This window comes from Sinohyriopsis cumingii, chromosome 7, assembly GCF_028554795.1.
Source record: "Sinohyriopsis cumingii isolate HCF-2022 chromosome 7, ASM2855479v2, whole genome shotgun sequence".
Lineage (NCBI taxonomy): Eukaryota > Metazoa > Mollusca > Bivalvia > Unionida > Unionidae > Sinohyriopsis > Sinohyriopsis cumingii.
Window position 1 is genome coordinate 39,598,379 of NC_142967.1, and position 19,211 is coordinate 39,617,589.

The window sequence follows — 19,211 nt, forward strand, 5'->3', positions numbered from 1 at the left end:
AACTTCGTTTAGCCAAAATAACCATATCTTTCTTTAGCTGCTGATTGGCAACAACTGAAACTGAACAAACCATCGGACCACTGCAATTATGACAACTACTACTAGGCCAACTGGAGATTTGACTAGCATCAGACTAGTGGACTTATGCTAATTTCTTGTCCTGGTCAATAAAGGTGTTGATGACTAAGCTAATTAGTCATTTTGTTTTTGAAATAATTTACGCATTTTATTGGTAGAAAACACAAGACAAAGGAGGTATGAGAGGTTGTCTCATTGACTTTTTAAAACATACGTATAATTGAACAATTGCCATAGTGTCCGTACTGTAAACATTACACCAGTCCTTTATACCATATAGTTCATGTTGTATCAGAACATAATACCTTTAAAAATATATGAAGTCGAAGCCCAAATTAGAAAAAAATTGATAGCAGCAACAACTAACTTTTTGGTCATCCTCCAAGATTTATTTGGGGACCTGGTGATATAAAACTGCACCATCCAACTTGACTGGAAATACCTGTCAATCAGGTGTTCACATTTTTAAGGTAATTAGTCCGTTTCTTGTCCGTTAATAAGTTTAAAAAAGAAAAATGGGAGTGGAATAAAACACAGTTGTTGAGTGAAATCATATATTATAGTCTTCTGAAAGAAAAAAACAAGATATTTTAATAATTAGTTTGAAACCAGATAATCTTGGAAGGATAACACTAATACTCAAGCAGCAAAATCTTGAATTGAAAATGAAGCGTATTCTGGTATATTTTATAATTGGATATGTAAATGTTTTCCATTTTGTCACAACATTTTCTTCTCCTTTGAATGGTTTTATATTAAATTTTACAAATATATGAGCACCACATTAATTTTCGCAATAAAAGATTTGGCAAGAACCGTTAGAATTTTGGGATATCTGCAGTACACATACCATATTCCTTCGTCTTTTGGAAACATTATGGGGTAAACGTATTGTATGAATCATCATTAATATGTATCTTCATGAGTATGTATTTTTTTATTCATGAGTATGTATTTTTTTATTCATGAGTATGTATTTTTTTTAATTCATCTCGGTGGAAACAACCAGGTGTTTTGTACTATATTCTTTAGGTTTCCAGTAACGTTTTATATTTAAATTATATTGATGTGTGAACTTTCTGAAAAGAATTTGCAATATGCAAATTTTTTTAACGCCTTATATGAGGCGAAATGTATTTTGTTGTGACATACATCTGTCTGTTCCCTTTTTCCATTGGCAGAATAACTCAAGTTCTTTACCATTCACCATTACCACACTCTGCAAGTAGCTTGCATTTTAGGAAAGGATGAAAACTGTTGATTTAAGAATCATACGTCAAAGTCACATGGACTGAACAATTGGACACTTTCCATACTGTTACTCGACTGTTATACTTGATAGCTTGACCAACATTCTAATGGTTTGTATTTGCGTTAAGGAAGATGTTGATATATTTTGGAGTCCAAAGTTCAAAGGCCAAAATCACTGGCCGTATAAATAAAATGGTTTCCTCCTCATGTCATGAGTTTTATATCACTTACTTTGACCGGACTTTGTGGAAGTCGCAGCTTTTAGCATTTAAACAAAGAGGACACCTTTTATGTTGGAGTGCAAAGACAAAATGGTCAAGGTCGCATGGACTGGAAGATGGTAACACAGTCTATACTAAACTAAAGTTTAGCATCGCATATCTTGACTAAACTTTGTAGCTATCTTGCTTTTGTGGCACGTATTGATTGAGTTTATCAAATGTTGGAAGTAAATCTTGAAGATACTCAAGGAAGAAAAATGGATTCTGCAAAATTACTAAAGTGCTATGTCTCAAACTATTATCAAACTTCGTGGATAGCTTGCATTGGAGACCAGAAAGGAACCTATTGATTTTGTATTTAATAGGTCGAAAGCAGGGTCACTTAAACTGAATGATAAAACATGGCTTCTGCAAAACTTTCTTTTCATTCTTGCAACAAAAAAAACTGAATGTTGTAAAAACGTCAAGCTTAGTATTTAGTAAGATTCACGATGTGTTTTAACTTTATGAGTTACCCATAACAGCGATGTTGTGTCCAAGCTACTGTGACTAAACATTTTTCAAAGTGTCCAAACTATAGATACTAAACGTATTGCTCCGGTGGCCGAAGCTGTTAGATGACCTGCCTCAGCTGTGGTTCGAACCATGGCCGAGTCATACCAAAGACTTAAAAAGTGATACTAACAGATCCCGTGCTTGGCGCTCAGCATTAAGAGTTAGCTTTATAAGTGGCTGACCTGTTGTCAGGATAATGTGTCTGGGTGGAACATGATGTTACATGTCTTCAACATGATGCCCCAGTGCTAGGCATCACTATAAACTGTCAGTCATAAAATCAAGCAACATAAAATGTCCTAAAGAAATAAACAGACTAAACACTTTTCAAAGTGTCCAAACGGCAGTCATTGAACACTCGTCAGATTCATATTTTGCCTAGGGTTCGATTTTCATAGAAAAAGAACTTCCCTATGCAAGGTACAAAAATAGAGATCATCACCTAAATACTTGTCATGATGTCCAAACTATACAGACTAAATACTTTTCAAAGTGTCCAAACTACTGGGACTAAGGTGGTACTCTACTGAATTTTGCATTGGGTCATTCCAATACATGTTTAAATTTGCTTTCAAAATTGCTTTGTCCAAACTTTCTTTGGGACCTCGAAGTTATATTTTCCAAATATTATGTACGTACTATATTTGCATGTAATTCACATGCGGCTAACAACTGCTTTTGGCTTCGTATCAGTCTGTTAATTGTACCTCTCTTTAGTTGTTTGCAATTATCATAACCACTGTACAAAACTAAGTCTAAGTGAAACATGCTGTTAACCTGCAAAGACACCACAGAACGCATAAATAGCCATAAATGTAGTGTTCTGAGATATTAGTCTAGTCTAGGAAAATATATTGATCTTTAGAGTTTGTAAAATGTCAACCTATTTTCAAGTTTTGTTTTTTAATGAAATATTTCTCTATTCTATTCATTTTAGTTCTGGCAACCCTCTCAACTGTTGATGCCTTTTCTTCCAGTGAGTTCAAATGTACCCAATGTCTCCCTTGTCCAATAAATTATTCCCTTCATGAAACTGTATGTTGCCAGGCTTTCACTTTTTGGAGATGTATATGAAGTCTTCGTGAATTTGTATCCACCTTTGTATGTGTCACATATTTGCTTATCAACAATGTTTGCTAGCAAGATGTCATTAACGTGACTAATATATATATCCTTCAGGAAGGAAATGCGTTTCTTGCTTGATTTTGTAACATGAAGGTTCCATGCTCAGTTAGTTAACAATTCCTTTAATCCAGTACATATTGTTTTAATTGTGTCCAGTTCAACTTGCTTACACAATTAATTGATCTTTATGCAAACAACCGTATTTACAGGATTGTAGTAGAGATCCTTAAAAATTTTTAAACAATTTAAAACGGTACAAATATGTCCAGATAGTACTTACCGCGTAACAGGCCACCATTACACCATCTCCAACTGATGCTTTTATGTTCAACAAATCCTTTTAAACGCATTAATGGTTTTAGATCAATGTCAATTTTTTGTCATTCCTATGGTTGATTAAAAAACAGCTTCACTGAGTCATCTGCTGCTTGTTCTTTTTAATAAAGTTTGTTTTACACCAATTGTATTTTCGTTTTTTTTTTTATAACAAATCTGTGTATATTAATCTGGTAGAGATGTTCAGGTCTTCAAGCCGTTCTGTCAATTTAGCCAAATACGTAATGAAATCCCTGTTCATTCAGCTTTGACAATCTTGCTATCAGGGCTTTACTGCATATCTCAGTATTTATTTATCATTAAACGCAATCTTTAAATCAACATCTTTCCGAAACTACTATTTTTATGTTTGAAAAAGCAAACCAATATTTGTATGCTTTCGAATGTTGTTTTGTATAACAACTAAATATGATAACACTTAAATCCATCCAAACTTGTAATGAAGTACACATTGTTTCTTGATATTGAAATTGTTTTTGTTTTTTTGTTAAACTCATTTGAGATCTCTATCGCCTCTATGAACACTGCCGAGTTGATCACAACTTTGCAAAATCATTGATGTTGCTGTGAAAATTTAAATTTATTTTTGTTGTGATTTTCAGTTCCACAAGTGTAGCATTTTATCAACTCCACATTATATGGAGTAGTAAGATTTTAACAGTATGGTGTATTTCAATTGCAATGATGTGTATGAGGACTCTGGACCACCTCACTGAAAATCCAGTGGCAAGATAATAAGTGCTGGTAGAAAATGTCTAGTAACATGGAGGGGTTATTTTTATGCAGTGGAAATGAAAGTGCGCCAGCGATGTCTTTGTGTAGGCCTGGGTACAGTAAAATATTTGTTTAACATTTGAAAGTAATTACAGCGTGCAAACAATGAGTAGGTGGAATAAAAGAGATATTGTATTTCGATAAATCAGTCGTTTTTAATTTATTGGTTTCACCTATGTACAGCCCATGTCCAAAAATCTTCATTTTTTAAATATAACTTGTGTGCAAGGATAGTACCGTTTGACACACACCATTTGCTGCATGTTGACAGATTTCAGCTGCTTAAGAATGAATTGTTAATTTTCAACTGCTGAACGAAAGCATGACTTAAAATTGCAAAGTCTGTCAACAGTCCAATCTAAAATTACTTGGAAGCATCTGAATTGCTTCATCTCACACTGTCTTAGAAAGAGTTTTCAGAAATTTGTACCTGAAAAATATTGTCAAAATATGTGAAACTGAATGCATAAAACCAAACAACAGCGGAATATGTCTGGATTCCATGCGTAATATAATCAATAAGAATTTTCCTTCTCTCATCTATAATGATTATTTTATCAGATTTGGGCTGGCGCATTTTCTACTGGCTGTAATACTATAATAATTGGATGATGGTGTGAATTCTTGCATTTCAACTATGAAATAGCAGAAGAAGGAAAGAAACGAAAGTCCTTGTATTTGCACACACGCGAGTAGTCCGATAAGTCAAGCCCCCAAATATGTGTTGATACTGACGGATGATATGTGGGTCTGATGTCACCTGTTCATTAAAATGTGCAATTTTGCTGCATGCAAATCTTTCCGGAACAAAGATACATACACTTTAGACACGTACAGGTAATTGGTAACAGCCATATCTGCCGCGAAATTCGAAATGGACACATGCCATATGGTTTTGCTATTACACGTGGATTTACAAGTCACCAAACCTTGGATTTGCTCCAGATATAAAATATACATGTCACCAAATGAACCATTCAGCCGATGGTAGCTCCACAGCCGAGAGAAGCACCGGTAAGTGTATAAAATGTACACCGATGTGTGAAGCAAAAATTGTCTGCAGATATTTGCAGCATATAATGAATAGGTGATGTCTGTCTCCAAACCGAAAATCAATATCATCATGGATGAGGGGCTGAGTTACCGGCCTAACACGCAAAATGTAATTTGCTTATTTGGTATTAATGTTCTATATCTTTTAATTATTGATTTCTACAAAGTGAAATTAAAACAAAACATCAACCTGTCTACTCAGAAGTTATTATAATATTCCCCAAGTGTAGTTAGATTGGAGTCGTGTTGATGCAGTAAGCTGGTGGAGGTGGTAGTCCAACCGTCTGTCATCTTGCGGTGCACGTACCACGAGTAACGGAACACAAAATGGGCGGCCTCCAGTCTCGGTAGGATTTCCTTCATGTACTGAAGCTGTCTGTCCTCAGAGTGGGTCTGTGGGCATGAAAATTCCGTTAGCCATATGGGTTTATGGAAATGGTTCCACAATCTTTGGAGGTAATTCATTGTACTGTCCGGATTACACCAGTAGGCGTGTGTAGCGATGAAGTCAATGCGACAGTTGTGACAAAGTTGAAAGAATTCTGCAAGCCATTCTTCTCCATTGGACATACATGAGTCATGACCACTGCATGGAGCCGCAGCGGGACTAACCAATGGTTTGCCGTGGGAATGTGCCTCGATTTCTGCCCAGTGCTGAACGGCTGCTTGTGGCGTTATGTTGGCTTGCTTGTAAAAGTTGGGCTCATTGAAGCCAAGCACATATTCGGAGTCATGAGGGATGTGCAGAGGAAGGTCCGAATGGGGACGCCAACCCCATACCATTGCAACTCGTCCAGTCTTCAGGGGCCCGCACTGCTGGTGAGTGTGGTAAAATGGAGTCTCGCTCCAATCATACCTGAAAAAATTTTAACCAGCCCATTATCAGGCAGGCGTTATCACTGTAAAACATGAGTGGACAGGTTATCACAGTAACACATAGTAGACAGAGGTTATCACTGTAGTAATTTTGTATACAGAGGTTATCACTGTAAAATATTAGTAGACAGGTTATCACTATAACACATAGTTGATAGATGTTATCACTGGAAAACAGAGCAGATTGAGGTTGTCACTATAACACATAGCTGATAGTTGTTAACACTATAACACATTGTAGAATGATGTTATCGCTATAACACATAGTACAAAGAGGTTATCACTATAACACACAGTAGATGTTATCACTATAACACATTCTAGAAAATTGTTATCGCTATAAGACATAGTACAAAGAGGTTATCACTGTTAACAGATAGTAGATAGAGGTTATCACTATAACACATATTGGATAGAGGTTATCACTATAAGACATTGTAAAATAATGTTATCACTATAACACATAGTACAAAGAGGTTATCACTATAACACACAGTAGATGTTATCACTATAACACATTGTAGAAAGTTGTTATCGCTATAAGACATAGTACAAAGAGGTTATCACTGTAGCACACAGTAGATAGAAGTTATCACTATAACGCATACTATGTAATATCTAAAAATTCAAAGTTTAATCTATGTCATTGGTAGAAGTTATACAATATTTTGTCAAGCAAGCTTGATGGCTCAAGTATTGCTCGAACAGGGCTTAAAGTGGACACAACTGGAAGCCTCAACGGCAACGCCGACATAAAACAGTCAATCACGAACCTGAAACCTTATACACAACACGAACTTCTTAGTGCTACGCCAAATAGGTCTTCTGGTCAGTAATTGTTTGCTATGCTTTGTATCTAATAAGTCAGATTAAGCAAGGTTTCAGCCACTTATAACGTTTTTCTTACCTTCTGATACTTGAGTTGAAATTGTATGATTTTCTGTACGGACGTATAATGGAATATTACTCTTGTGTGCTCTACGTGTCTGTGTTCTATAAGATAACCCCATTCAATGACCATTGGGAATAAGCTTTATAAAAAAAACAAAAGAGTATGATAGACATCCAGAGAAAGTATAATGCTTAAGTCATTCACTAGAGGCCCATCCCATTCACTTTACCCAAACTCCAGGAATAGGCCCAAGGAAGAGCAAGCAATGGTTGAAATAGATTTTTTTAAACAAAACAATTTAGAAAAAGAAAGTACCTACCACCAATGTACATTGTTGAAACGATCCAAGTCTCCGCATCTGTAATGACTGTTAGAGACCGCCAAACCTTTTTTACCCGATCCCAGCGCACCTTTCATGCAGACGACAACTACAATCAGAAGAGCGAGTGACGCCATGGTTTCCACCAACAGACGAAACTAATTTCTTTTGGCAAAGAGTTTGAGATAAGATAAATTATTTTGGTGGTCATAGATGGACATCGTGACTCCTTAAATTAGGAGTGGCAGATGTATCTTGATGAATGCGGTGTGATAAGATTTGTACATGCTCGGGAGGTCGCATATAGTAGGTCATATATGAAACTATATTGGAGTCAACGCGACAACAAATGCAGGGCTAGAAAATCGAATGGGCAATGCGTTCCTGATCGAGTCCATGATACTGCTATCAATTTCTCTGCCGTACATTTTGCGATATGTCCGATAAAACAGTGATAGGAACGTTTCAGGATATGAAGAAGAAGGATCCAAAATGGTAGAGGAAACAGAGTTGTCCTTACAAAACGGATATGAACTTCACTTTAGTAAATCTAATGTGATACGACAATGACACTCAATTACATGCTCTAGAAAGCATACGATGTATGTTTGTGAATTTGAATTATGTTCTGTTCTGCAATCTTGTAAATTTTGAAAACAGTGGCGTAGCAAGAAATTCTGCGCTCCATCCCCGCCCCCGCATAACTTAATTCTTAGGCATCTTCCCAATAAACAAATTATAATTAAAATGATGGGAATTTTGCTAATATTCCCACCCCCACATCCAGTCCAGTTGCAGGGGTTGCTTGGGAGCTTGCTACGACACTGTCTGAAAGGTTTGAGTATACACTCAATGAGGTCATAGGGTTTACTAAGGATTTGAAATATTGTAGCGCAAAATAATTTGATATGGCGTAGACACCATAGAAAGTCTTTATTGTGTTGTCAGAAAGATGATTTTTAATCCTTCTTAGTAAAAAAAGAAACAGCAGAGGCTTGTTTGGAATACACGTTACAGATTTGTATAGTCTAAATCAGTGATTATTCCACGTCTACACCTAAAACGGCCGGTGATTCCATTACATTTCATATATGGTTATGAATGGAAATATTTAGAGAATACTGAATTGTTCCCAATTGTTGGTTAATAAGCATCAGGCAAGTAGTTTTGTGTTATCGGTACCAATATGTTGCCAATTACAAAACTTTGCTAAACCTTTTAAGTTTTCCCGACGATGCAATGTTACTTCTTTAAGCCTTTAAATACACTGTAGTGTCATCAGCATACCTATCGGTATTATAACTATATAGTACAAAACCATTGATTTTGTTTAAACAAGATAGGATCCAGGATATTACCCTGAAGTCAAATACTGCTGTGTTGAAGATTTGCTTACTGAGAGTAATATTTGCTGTCGAAGTTCAGTGGAAGACTGGAATAATTTTTTACTCTAGGATGACATATTCAGGAATGTTACTTTGTACAGAAGTATTTGACAGTCAACAAGGTGAAACGCTTCATGGGGATCAACAAAGACTGTACATACTATATTGTTATCAATATCTCCTATCCAATTATCAGTGTGGTTAAAAAGGCACGTATAACATAAATGTTTTTCCTCGAAAACAGTAATCAGCATCAAGAAGTGTTCTACATTCACATAGATACCTCTATTGATGCTTGGACAGGTCAGTTTCAGTGACTTTAGATAAAGTGGATGAACTACAGATAATTGTCAGGAGCATTGTTTTCTCGTTACAAATTATAGTTAGTTTCGAACAATATCAGTATTAATGTTAATGTTGATTGTGTGGCTGTGTATGGTATACATTTTAGAATCTTGGGCCCATAGCCATCAGTCCCTGTAGCCTTTGAATTATCGAGTTTGTCAATATACTCTTTTTCAACATACAATCTTATAGGCGGTAAGTCGAATGGATTTTCTTTACAAAGTTTATCATCAAATGTTTTGCAATCAAAATGTGGCCTCAATTGCTTAGATTTGGTCCTTACCTGAAAGCTTTTATGGAGGAAATGCGCATAATGCTTTTAATAGGACAGAGTTAATATGGAATCTGATTTTAAAAAATATTAAAAATCGCCACACGTCAAACAAAGATTTTAGTGTTTCCGAGTGGCAGCAGTTGAAGCACAGTGTTATATACCATACGCCAGCTTTTATGATGACAACATGGAAATCTAATCTCCCATTATGCAAGGTTCATCATTGCAACTCAGAATATAAGCGGGAAAAAGGCTTGAGGACATATAAATTAGCTTGCAATCGAACGAACAGATAAAGGAATAGGGATGAAAAAAGAACAATAAAACACATACTTTGTCACATATCATGTATTATTAATTGCATGTTTGCAATGGGCCTATGTGTATAACATCCGGTTGCAGTAAACAGACCTGGAAATCGGAATCACCTATTCAGAAATTGTTATAATATTGTCCAAGAGTAGTGAGAGTGGAACTGTCCTGATGCAGAAGGCTGGCAGAGGAGTAAATCCAACCATCTGATTTCCAGCGGTGCACGAACCATGAGTAGTGGGAAACGAAATGTGAGGCCTCTAGGCGGGGTAGAATTTCTTTCATGTAGTGAAGCTGTGTATCCTCAGAGTGGGTCTGGGGACAAGAAAACTCTGTCAGCCATATTGGCTTATGGAAACGGTCCCATAATCCTTTTAGATAATTAATGGTTGTATCTGCGTTGCACCAGTAGCCGTGTGTAGCGAGGTAGTCAACACGACAGCCCTGACAATGTTGGAAGAACTGGGCAAACCATTCTTCTCCGTTGGCCATACATTGCTCATGACTTCCACAAGGCGCCGCTGAGGGACTAACCAACAGTTTGCCTGTAAAACGTTGCTCAATTTCTCGCCAGTGCTGTGCTGCCACTTGCGGTGTCATATTGGACTGGTGATAGAAGTTGGGCTCATTGAAACCAAGAACATACTGGGAATCCGGGTGAATATTCAGATCGGAGCTCCAGCTCCATATCATGGGAACTCGACCGGATTTAAGGTGCCCGCAGTGCAGTTTCTCATGGTAGGATGGTGTCTTGCTCCAGTCATACCTGAAAAGTAAAACACTCTTCAAATCGTGTTGGCTCATTTACATATTACTACTGCCTTTAGTATTTCATATTTTCAACGTTATACATTCTGAACAACAGTTGGTTATGTCAACATTGTTTATATGACAAGGTATTGGCCTAATTACCCGACAAATTCGAATGTGCTTAAGTCATTTCATTAGAGATTAGAGTACATGTTTGGTAAATAAATATATATCGTTACTAACACAGTAATGCGAATTTGACTGCTAGATCACGCCCAGCTGTTCGAAGTAGAACATCCGGATCATTACGAGACATGGATTATCTTACGCTGACAACGAGACTTCATCTAGAAATCACGATCGAACTACTTTAGTAATGATTTTTGTTTGTAATATACCTTTCTATATTCAGATAGATAAATAAAATCCCAAAACGTTACTAAAACAAAAACAACAGAAATTACTGAAGACTTCAACCTTTCTGATACGAACGTAGTCTTAAATCCTAAATCAAATTAGAGTTTTGTTAGTACTCCACATATCCTAAGGACACACGAGAGTTCTTCGATGCATTTGTTCAGTTGTAAACTTGAAACCTCGAACAAAAGGTAGTCGCAGACTATTTTAAGAATATCTTAAACTATTTGACAAAAAGAAGCGAAACCAACAAGTTTAGTAAAATTCAACATACAGTTTATTTCCCTTGAATACAAAATTAAAATTTAAGAGGAACTTATGGTATTGCGAATTAAATCCAAAATAATCCTAAATGTCCTATCACAGGTCCAGAAGTATAGAATGTTCAGAATCAATTTTAATAGTTTTGAATGTCTTGATGTAGCACAATAATATTAATGTCTTTGAATGAGTCCTCAATAATTCCAAAGTAGTGTTTAAGTCCAAAAATATTAAATAAACACTTTGTTATGCGAATGAATAATTTAAATAAATGATTATAACTGAACACAGTCACAAGCTCTGATCATAGATTCCCAAATGCTGATATTAAAACAGGAATGACTAATGGTTTTTACCTCGTCTCCTTTATATAAAGACTATCACCTGAGCTATGATGCGACAGAATACCCTTGATGTAGGTCATTCCCAATGGAAAATTCCATCAATTTTTTAAACAAGGTCAGGTCTATTACTAAACCTTAAATAAACATCATGACAAGCATCAGGTAGACAAAAGAGTTTCCAAGGTCTTCAACTTAAACCGAGGTAAACATCTTTAAAAATGAGACCAAGTAAAAGGTAGGCCTGAAAGATTACCCTCAATCACCGTCAAAGTTCAACAACACACACACTCTCTCTTATATATATATATATATATATATATATATATATATATATATATATATATATATATATATATATATATATATATATATATATATATATATATACATACATACATACATACATACATACACAGAATCATAAAAGGACAGCATTGTTCTCCTACTCCTGGGATTTCAGGGTAAAGTTCTCGCTCATTATTGGGTAGGAAATTTATAGGTATTATATCAGTATTTCGTCATCTGGCCGCTCCGGTGACCTAGAGGTTAGAGTGTCCGCCTCGGATGCAGGAGCTCGTTATACCAAAGCTTATAAAAGTGGTACTAACAGATGCCTCGCTTGGCGCTCAGAATTAAGAGATTAGTGTTAGGACTGGTCTGTGGCAAGATGCACCAGTGCTAGACATCATTATAAATTGCCACAGTGGAGACATCGTAGCGATATGACTGAAGCACTGTTAAAGCTACGTTCAAATACCAAATCACAAACACACATTTTCGTCATATGATAAATATTATCTTACATTTGTTCTGATTTCAATGCTCGCAAAATATAGAAAGTAGCTCATACATATGTAGCTGGAATGTTTCAATGGTTAAGGAGTTCTACTCGTGACAAGATAGATGTTGGCTCAATTTCCATATTCAGACTTGCCAACGTGGTTTATCCTTCCAGTAATTTTACAAATTGCACTCTTGACTAATCCTTTATTCTTGCATGATGCTATCGGTTCCGCCTGGTGTGACGTCGAGCACTTCTGTGAAGTCAGCTGTGTTCAAATATCTGAATTTATCGTGCTGCTTGACTACATGGCACGAGTATTTATATGTTACTGCATTTGTATGGGAAAAAATGAACGAGTTCATATTTTCCCATACAAATGCAGTAACTTTTTTAAAATTATATGCTCATTTTCTTATTCTACCAAAGGCTTACTTATATATAAAAAATACACTACAAAAAACAAAGTAGCTTACTTTAAGCTGTATTCCAATCTAAATAAACAAGCGCAGATTCTTCAGTACACAACGACACTATTAATGCGCATATGAGTCCTCCCAGATAAATTTGAACTTAGTCGCGCGCTAGACATCACTTTCGAAAGACAATGGCGTTTTGTTCTAGTTAAAATTGAAATTTAGAGTAATATTGTGAATGAATGCGCATGGCAACAGCTTTTCCATTTCATTTGGTATAAATTGATTTTGGTATTTGTGTCGATTCTACTAAATTTCGTGATAATGACTGGATTGATTTGTTTCAATTCTACAAGTACATATGATTTCAACAGAGAGGGAGCAGCGTGTTGACGTCTGCAAGTGTTTTTGTTCTGTTACTGAATGTTTGGAATCATAATGTGGGAAAATGTGAAGTATTTCAATTGTAATTATAAAAAAGACGCTAAGGAATATAATGTTAATTTCATTTTGAGTGCAGTAAGGAGGATATAATTGCACTTGGAATGTAGTCGAAATTACAGTACAATTTAGAAATGTATAATCAAGCTTTAGAACTCATGACATGGCTCATGTAATTCGGATTTCAGAAGTAAGAAACCATCTTTTTGAAGAAATTCAGGATGTAAAACTGTAAGCATATGTGTTTGCCATTCTTATTACCAGCTAAAGAAGACACATTTATTCCTTGACACTTGCATGTTATTTGTAGGGACCCAGCAATGTTTTAACCTATCTGGTGTCTATCGCTAGCCTAAATCCGAAACACCGTATCAAAAATGTTGACGTGGATATTGCAAAGCAGCTGGTATGTGGCAGTCCACAATACATCTGCTTTAGTTTATTCAGAGAAAAATGTTGTAAACAAAAGCGTATACTTCACGATTGTACATGATTTATTTACAAAGTAGTTCTTAATACATCATTGGGCGCACGAGTCGTGTACGTGAGTGCAATATGAGCGTGTGCAATATCGTAAAATAGTGTACGATTCTGACAATATAATGTTAACGGAGATAAAAATGAGTATATAAAAATTATAGGTTACTGCATTTGTATGGGAAAATATGAACGAGTTTTTAGAATGGAAATACTGTACGACCTTGGGAGTGAAGTATATCCATCCGACGAAACGAATTAATATTTTTCCATACAAATGCAGTAACCTTTTCATTAAATACTAATTTATTTTATTGTACCTAATGCTTAATTATATTAACAAAATACACTACACGAAACAAAGTAACTGAATATATGCCGCATTCCAAACTAAATACACAAGCGCAACATTCATCATTACACAACAACAACATTATTACTGCGCAAATAACTCCGCCCAGATAAATTTGAACTTAGTCGCGCGCTCGACAAAACTTTCGAAAGCAAATGGCGTGTCTAGTTAAAATTGAAATTTGGAGTCATATTGTAAATGAATGCGCATTGCAACAACTTTTCCATTTGATCTGGAATGAATAGATTTGGGTGGTTTTTTTTTCTCGATTCTACGAAATTTCGTGATTATGGACTGGATTTATATGTGACAATTCCACCTGAAATACATGGGATTGAAGAAGCTTGTTCCCTATTGGGTAATATTGAAAGATTCTGACAATGTAAAGTTAACGGAGAAAAATAAGCATATAATAAACACGGTTTCGCTGTGTGCAAATGTTTGCCAGAGCACGCAGAAACAGACTTTGAACCTTCGAGCTGAGCTCAGATTCTTTCTACATGCTCTAGCAAACGTTTCCACATATCCCTATATTTGTGTATTGTATCACATGATGTTAGCGATATGACACTTCTTTAAGGTTTAAGACTTCTTAAATCATCACACGGCATCATCGGTGTGACACTTCCAAAAGGTTGAAGACTACTCGAGTCATCACATGGCGTTACCGGTATGACATTTCTCTAAGGCTGAAGTATACTCGAATCATATATATTTAGAAATGATTCATATTAAGAGGCCGTGTACCTGATAAGCCAGACAGACATAGGCGAGTCAGTACTTTACTGGCTTCTGCTATCCAGCCTTGTGATGGGTGGTAATTGATCTGTAAGATGCAGTGATCGTTGCCACCGTTGAGGCAGCCTGTGACACCATGCTCTACGCATATTGTTCAGATTTTATAACGTGTGATCTACTGCCTCCCGTGTTGTTTGCCCTTGCTGGCGAGAGCATGTATAAAATGACATTCACCGAAGTTAATATAACATTGACCAGAAGGGATTAAATGTGAATGGTGCCTTTTTATTTATCAGCATGATGCATTATTAGAATAGTAGACATTTTGTCTTAAAATATTAGTTCCAACATATTAAAATACTAGACATTTTGTTTAAATAATCATTTCTAGCATAGACAAATAGTATACATTATATGTTTAAACGTCAGCTTAAATATATACATAAGTATAGTATTACATACCACCAATGTACGTTAGTGAAAGCATCTAGATCTCCGCATCTGTAATTTTCTGGGGCGACCGCCAAGCCCTTTTTCCCAGATCCCAGTGCTCCTTTCAGGCAGATGGCAATTAAAACCAAGATATTTAAAGCAACCATTTGGATTTTAAGCTCCGTCTGATGGCTTATCATCAATGATAACAGTACGATAGTATGAGATTTTATTCCTGGGACAGGAAATCGTGATGCTTCCAAAGGTAATTTATAGGGTGATTAGAAGTGTATATGATAGTTCCAAAGTGAAATATGATATGAAATGTACACTGAAGTTTAAACAAGCTGCAGTGTGATAAGAGCACATTGCTACGAATCTGTGGTCACAAACTAAGTAAGAGAAAGAAGCAAAGCGAACAGGTTTTGTAAAATGTAAAAAAGAATTTAATTATCAAAGTTAAAAATGAAAATGAGAGGAATTTATAGTATTATGAAGTGAATCCAGAATAATGTTAATACAAATCCAAAGCAATGAAAAGTTCCGTATTAATTTCAAAACCGGAAATGTACTTGTCTTACAAGAATTATGACGTTGTCTAGATTGCGTCGTCCAGAACTCCTTGGAATAATTCACAACAGTTCCAGAATAATATTATAGTCCAAATAATGATCTGAACAGTCCAAACAAATATTTTTTCTCTAGAATAATGTCTAAGTACAACATAAACACGTCTGCAAACTTACAACAAGAACACAAGAAACGTGGACGACTCCAAAATCGGAAGGAATCTGATTGCTCAGTTCTTTCCTTATATACACCTTCTACTGTGACTTTATCTCACATTTTACCCAACCAATGGGAAGTTACTAAAATCTTCTTCAATTGTCTAAACCCAACAAACCAATGAAACAATTAAGCCAAAGTCGTAATTAAGATTATTATTAGCATTTGTCAACACACACGTAAGCATCTATTTATAGATCCTATGTAATTTGTACGCTCTTTAGAGACGCAGGTCACGTAGGCAAAATCTAACTAATGATATTCTGTAAGTTTAAAACCATGACTAAAGTTTACAAAAATGAAATAAAATTATATACTAGGAGTAACCAATAATATAGATATACATAACAACACATTTCCATTGTGCAAAAAATATTGCACATACTTTTTCAACAAACAACGATGGTGTGATTTTGAAAAGGAATAAAAAAGATAAAAGTAATGCGCACACTTCACGAAGACCATTAACAGTAATCCTTCTTGTGAATGGCATTATGTCGTCCAGAGAACATAAATTATACTATTTTCCACAATACACTTGAACCCAATCGAGAGTTAAATAGTGCAAGAACCTAATTAGAAATACCTTGTCACACACACACACACACATACACACACACCACATACACACACAATACAAAGAAATACATAAAAAAGAAGATAACATAATACAAAATATACATAGCTTTCCAAATTATATCATAAAACGAGAAACCAGTTAATTTTATGATATATTACCATTGTTTAAGGAAATACTGGTACTAGTACAACATTTCGAAGGAAAAATGAATTCACATAATAACGAGACAACTATATACTCTTTCCGGCGATGGACAGTAAAGTTACGAGTTTTGGCTAAACAAACATTTCCATTGGATTTTTAAAAAATTTTAATCGCATAAAGTATAATCGTACCATGCATAGTGGATATTGTCAGAAATTTCATAGCATTATATTATATTTATTCTATTTTAATCTGGACTCTTGGTCTTATTCCAAACGTTTGTCTTTATGAACTATCCGTTACAAACTTGCCAGATCATAATTGACGATAAACTTACATTAATACTATTTGAAAATGTACTTTTATTATTATTAATTGTAGAATCTGGTGAGGCACACGTACAGTTTGTAAGCCAAGCGTAAAAGTGTTTCGTGTGACATATACAATTTGCTGGCCGCACACACATACACACACACACACACACACAGTGAGCAGAGTGTGAGAGTGTAAACTTAATGTGACACATATTCAATCATTGAGTCAAATTTAAGAGTGTAAACTTAATGTGACACATATTCAATCACTGAGTCAAATTTAAGAGTGTGAACTTAATGTGATGTTAACTGTATGCGAGAAAAAATGTTGATCTAATGCTTTTCTTTTTCATTTGTGCAAGGAAGCTTACTGAAATTACAGGAAATATGTGAAGGATATCTGAGCTTTTAGTAGACATACGGAAATATTAAACTCGTGAAGTGGAAACATTTTGTATTGTCATCCGTGTCTTCGCAACTCGTGACAGTACAAAGTATGTCTATACATAATGTTTCCACATAAAATGTTCCATTTCACGGGTGAAATATTTCCGATATCAATATAAAATCGTAGATTTTCTTTTTATTATACATTTTTTTAAATCAAGGTCGATTTGGATCTTCTTTTTTTTTTGTTGTTGTTGTATCTATGCCAATGTGATATACAGATATATTATTACATCGATAGCATGAAGTTTCTAAATATTACAATAATTTTTGGACAGCGACGTATGACAGAGTAGATATATAGACTAATTTACATATTTCTATATATTAAATATAACATTAAGTCTCATTTAAACGAGGTCAAAATGTCACACAGACGTAAATGATCATGTATTTGTATATTTAACATTTAAGTGTACTGGCCTAGATCTGGTAATATCTAGCTGTCGCCTCAGGATTTATTATTAACATTATTATAATACAATCCTCTGAATGACAAATTATAGGCACTGTCAACAAAATGCAGCAGTGAATCGTCAATTACTGCTATTATTGTCACCAACTTTGACTGAAATACACCGCATCCTCTAAATTCGTTTCGAGGAATGCTACTCTCTATCATTCAGTAATCGCTTTCATTAATAGCTCTCTCTAAAATTGTTTCGAGTTGCACTGCCCTCTAAACTAGTTTCGATTAGTACTGTCCTATAAAATCGTTTTCAGTAGCAATGCCCTCTAAATCGTTTCCAGTAGTAATGCCCTCTAAATCGTTTCCAGCAGCACAACCCTCTAAAATCTTTCGAGCAGTAATACTCTCTAAACTCGTTTCGAGGAGTACGGCCCTCTAAAATCGTTTCGATTTGTACTGCCCTCTAAAAATTGTCCTAGTAGCACTGTCCTCTAAATTCGTTTCGATTAGATTTGTCAATTAAAATATAAAATCGTTTCCAGTAGTATTGACCTCTACAGTCATTTCCAGTAGTACTGCCCTCTAAAATGGTTCCAAGTAGCATTGCCCTCTAAACTCGTTTTGATTAGTACTGTCCTATAAACTCGTTTCCAGCAGTACTGTCCTCTCAAATCGTTTCGAACAGCAATACCCTCTAAAATCGTTTTGAATAGTACTGTCCTCTCAAATCGTTTCGAACAGCAATACCCTCTAAAATCGTTTTGAATAGTACTGTCCTCTCAAATCGTTTCGAACAGCAATACCCTCTAAAATCGTTTTGAATAGTACTGCCCTCTAAAGTTGTTCCGATGAGTACTGCCCTTTAAAATCGTTTCGAGGAGTACTGCCATCTAAAGTCGTTCGAGCAGTACTGCTCTCTAAAATTGTTTTGAGTAGTACTGTCCTCTAAAATTGTTTCGAGGAGTACTGCCCTCTAAAATCGTTTCGAGGAGTACTACCTCTTATTCATTATTCTGACAATCGTTTTAATTTTCTTTCATATTATTGGCGCCGTAACTTTTAGAATCCAGGTAAACTATATATTAGATCGTGTTTGATGACTGTGATGAATTTTACTGAATGACATTTTTTTTCAATGATTGCCCATTTATATCGATTTTAATCTCCAACGATACATTTACAAAAACTCCCCGTAGTCCTTTGTAATGTCGAAGATTATTGCAGCAATTTTGATAGGTAATTTTGTATCTCCTTGAGAATACAAATGTAATGCAAGGTCTATAGTAGTTTCTAAAGAGCTACCTACGGTCTATCTGTGATAGTTGA

At 35.4% G+C, this 19,211-nt stretch overlaps 2 protein-coding genes across 2 annotated transcripts; both read right to left on the reverse strand.

Annotated features, from left to right (window-relative positions):
- Positions 1-4,484: 4,484 nt before the first annotated feature.
- Positions 4,485-7,661, reverse strand: LOC149795065 (uncharacterized). Its single transcript, XM_089964769.1, has 2 exons — positions 7,481-7,661; positions 4,485-6,249 (listed from the first exon to the last, which is right to left on the reverse strand). The coding sequence occupies exons 1-2, from the start codon at positions 7,615-7,617 to the stop codon at positions 5,592-5,594; spliced, it is 795 nt and encodes a 264-aa protein (XP_089820895.1). The 5' UTR covers positions 7,618-7,661; the 3' UTR covers positions 4,485-5,591.
- Positions 7,662-9,828: 2,167 nt separating this feature from the next.
- Positions 9,829-15,494, reverse strand: LOC149795066 (uncharacterized). The gene is made up of 2 exons (XM_089964027.1): positions 15,236-15,494; positions 9,829-10,562 (listed from the first exon to the last, which is right to left on the reverse strand). The coding sequence occupies exons 1-2, from the start codon at positions 15,403-15,405 to the stop codon at positions 9,917-9,919; spliced, it is 816 nt and encodes a 271-aa protein (XP_089820153.1). The 5' UTR covers positions 15,406-15,494; the 3' UTR covers positions 9,829-9,916.
- Between the last annotated feature and the right edge of the window lie 3,717 nt (positions 15,495-19,211).

Bases quoted from the DNA above. Each gene is read 5' to 3' on its own strand.
- LOC149795065 (XM_089964769.1), bottom strand. From the start codon at position 7,617: ATGGCGTCACTCGCTCTTCTGATTGTAGTTGTCGTCTGCATGAAAGGT. The intron at 6,250-7,480 runs GTAGGTACTTTC...AAATTTTTTCAG, and splicing joins TTCAACAATGTACATTGGTG to GTATGATTGGAGCGAGACTC.
- LOC149795066 (XM_089964027.1), bottom strand. From the start codon at position 15,405: ATGATAAGCCATCAGACGGAGCTTAAAATCCAAATGGTTGCTTTAAAT. The intron at 10,563-15,235 runs GTATGTAATACT...TTTACTTTTCAG, and splicing joins TTCACTAACGTACATTGGTG to GTATGACTGGAGCAAGACAC.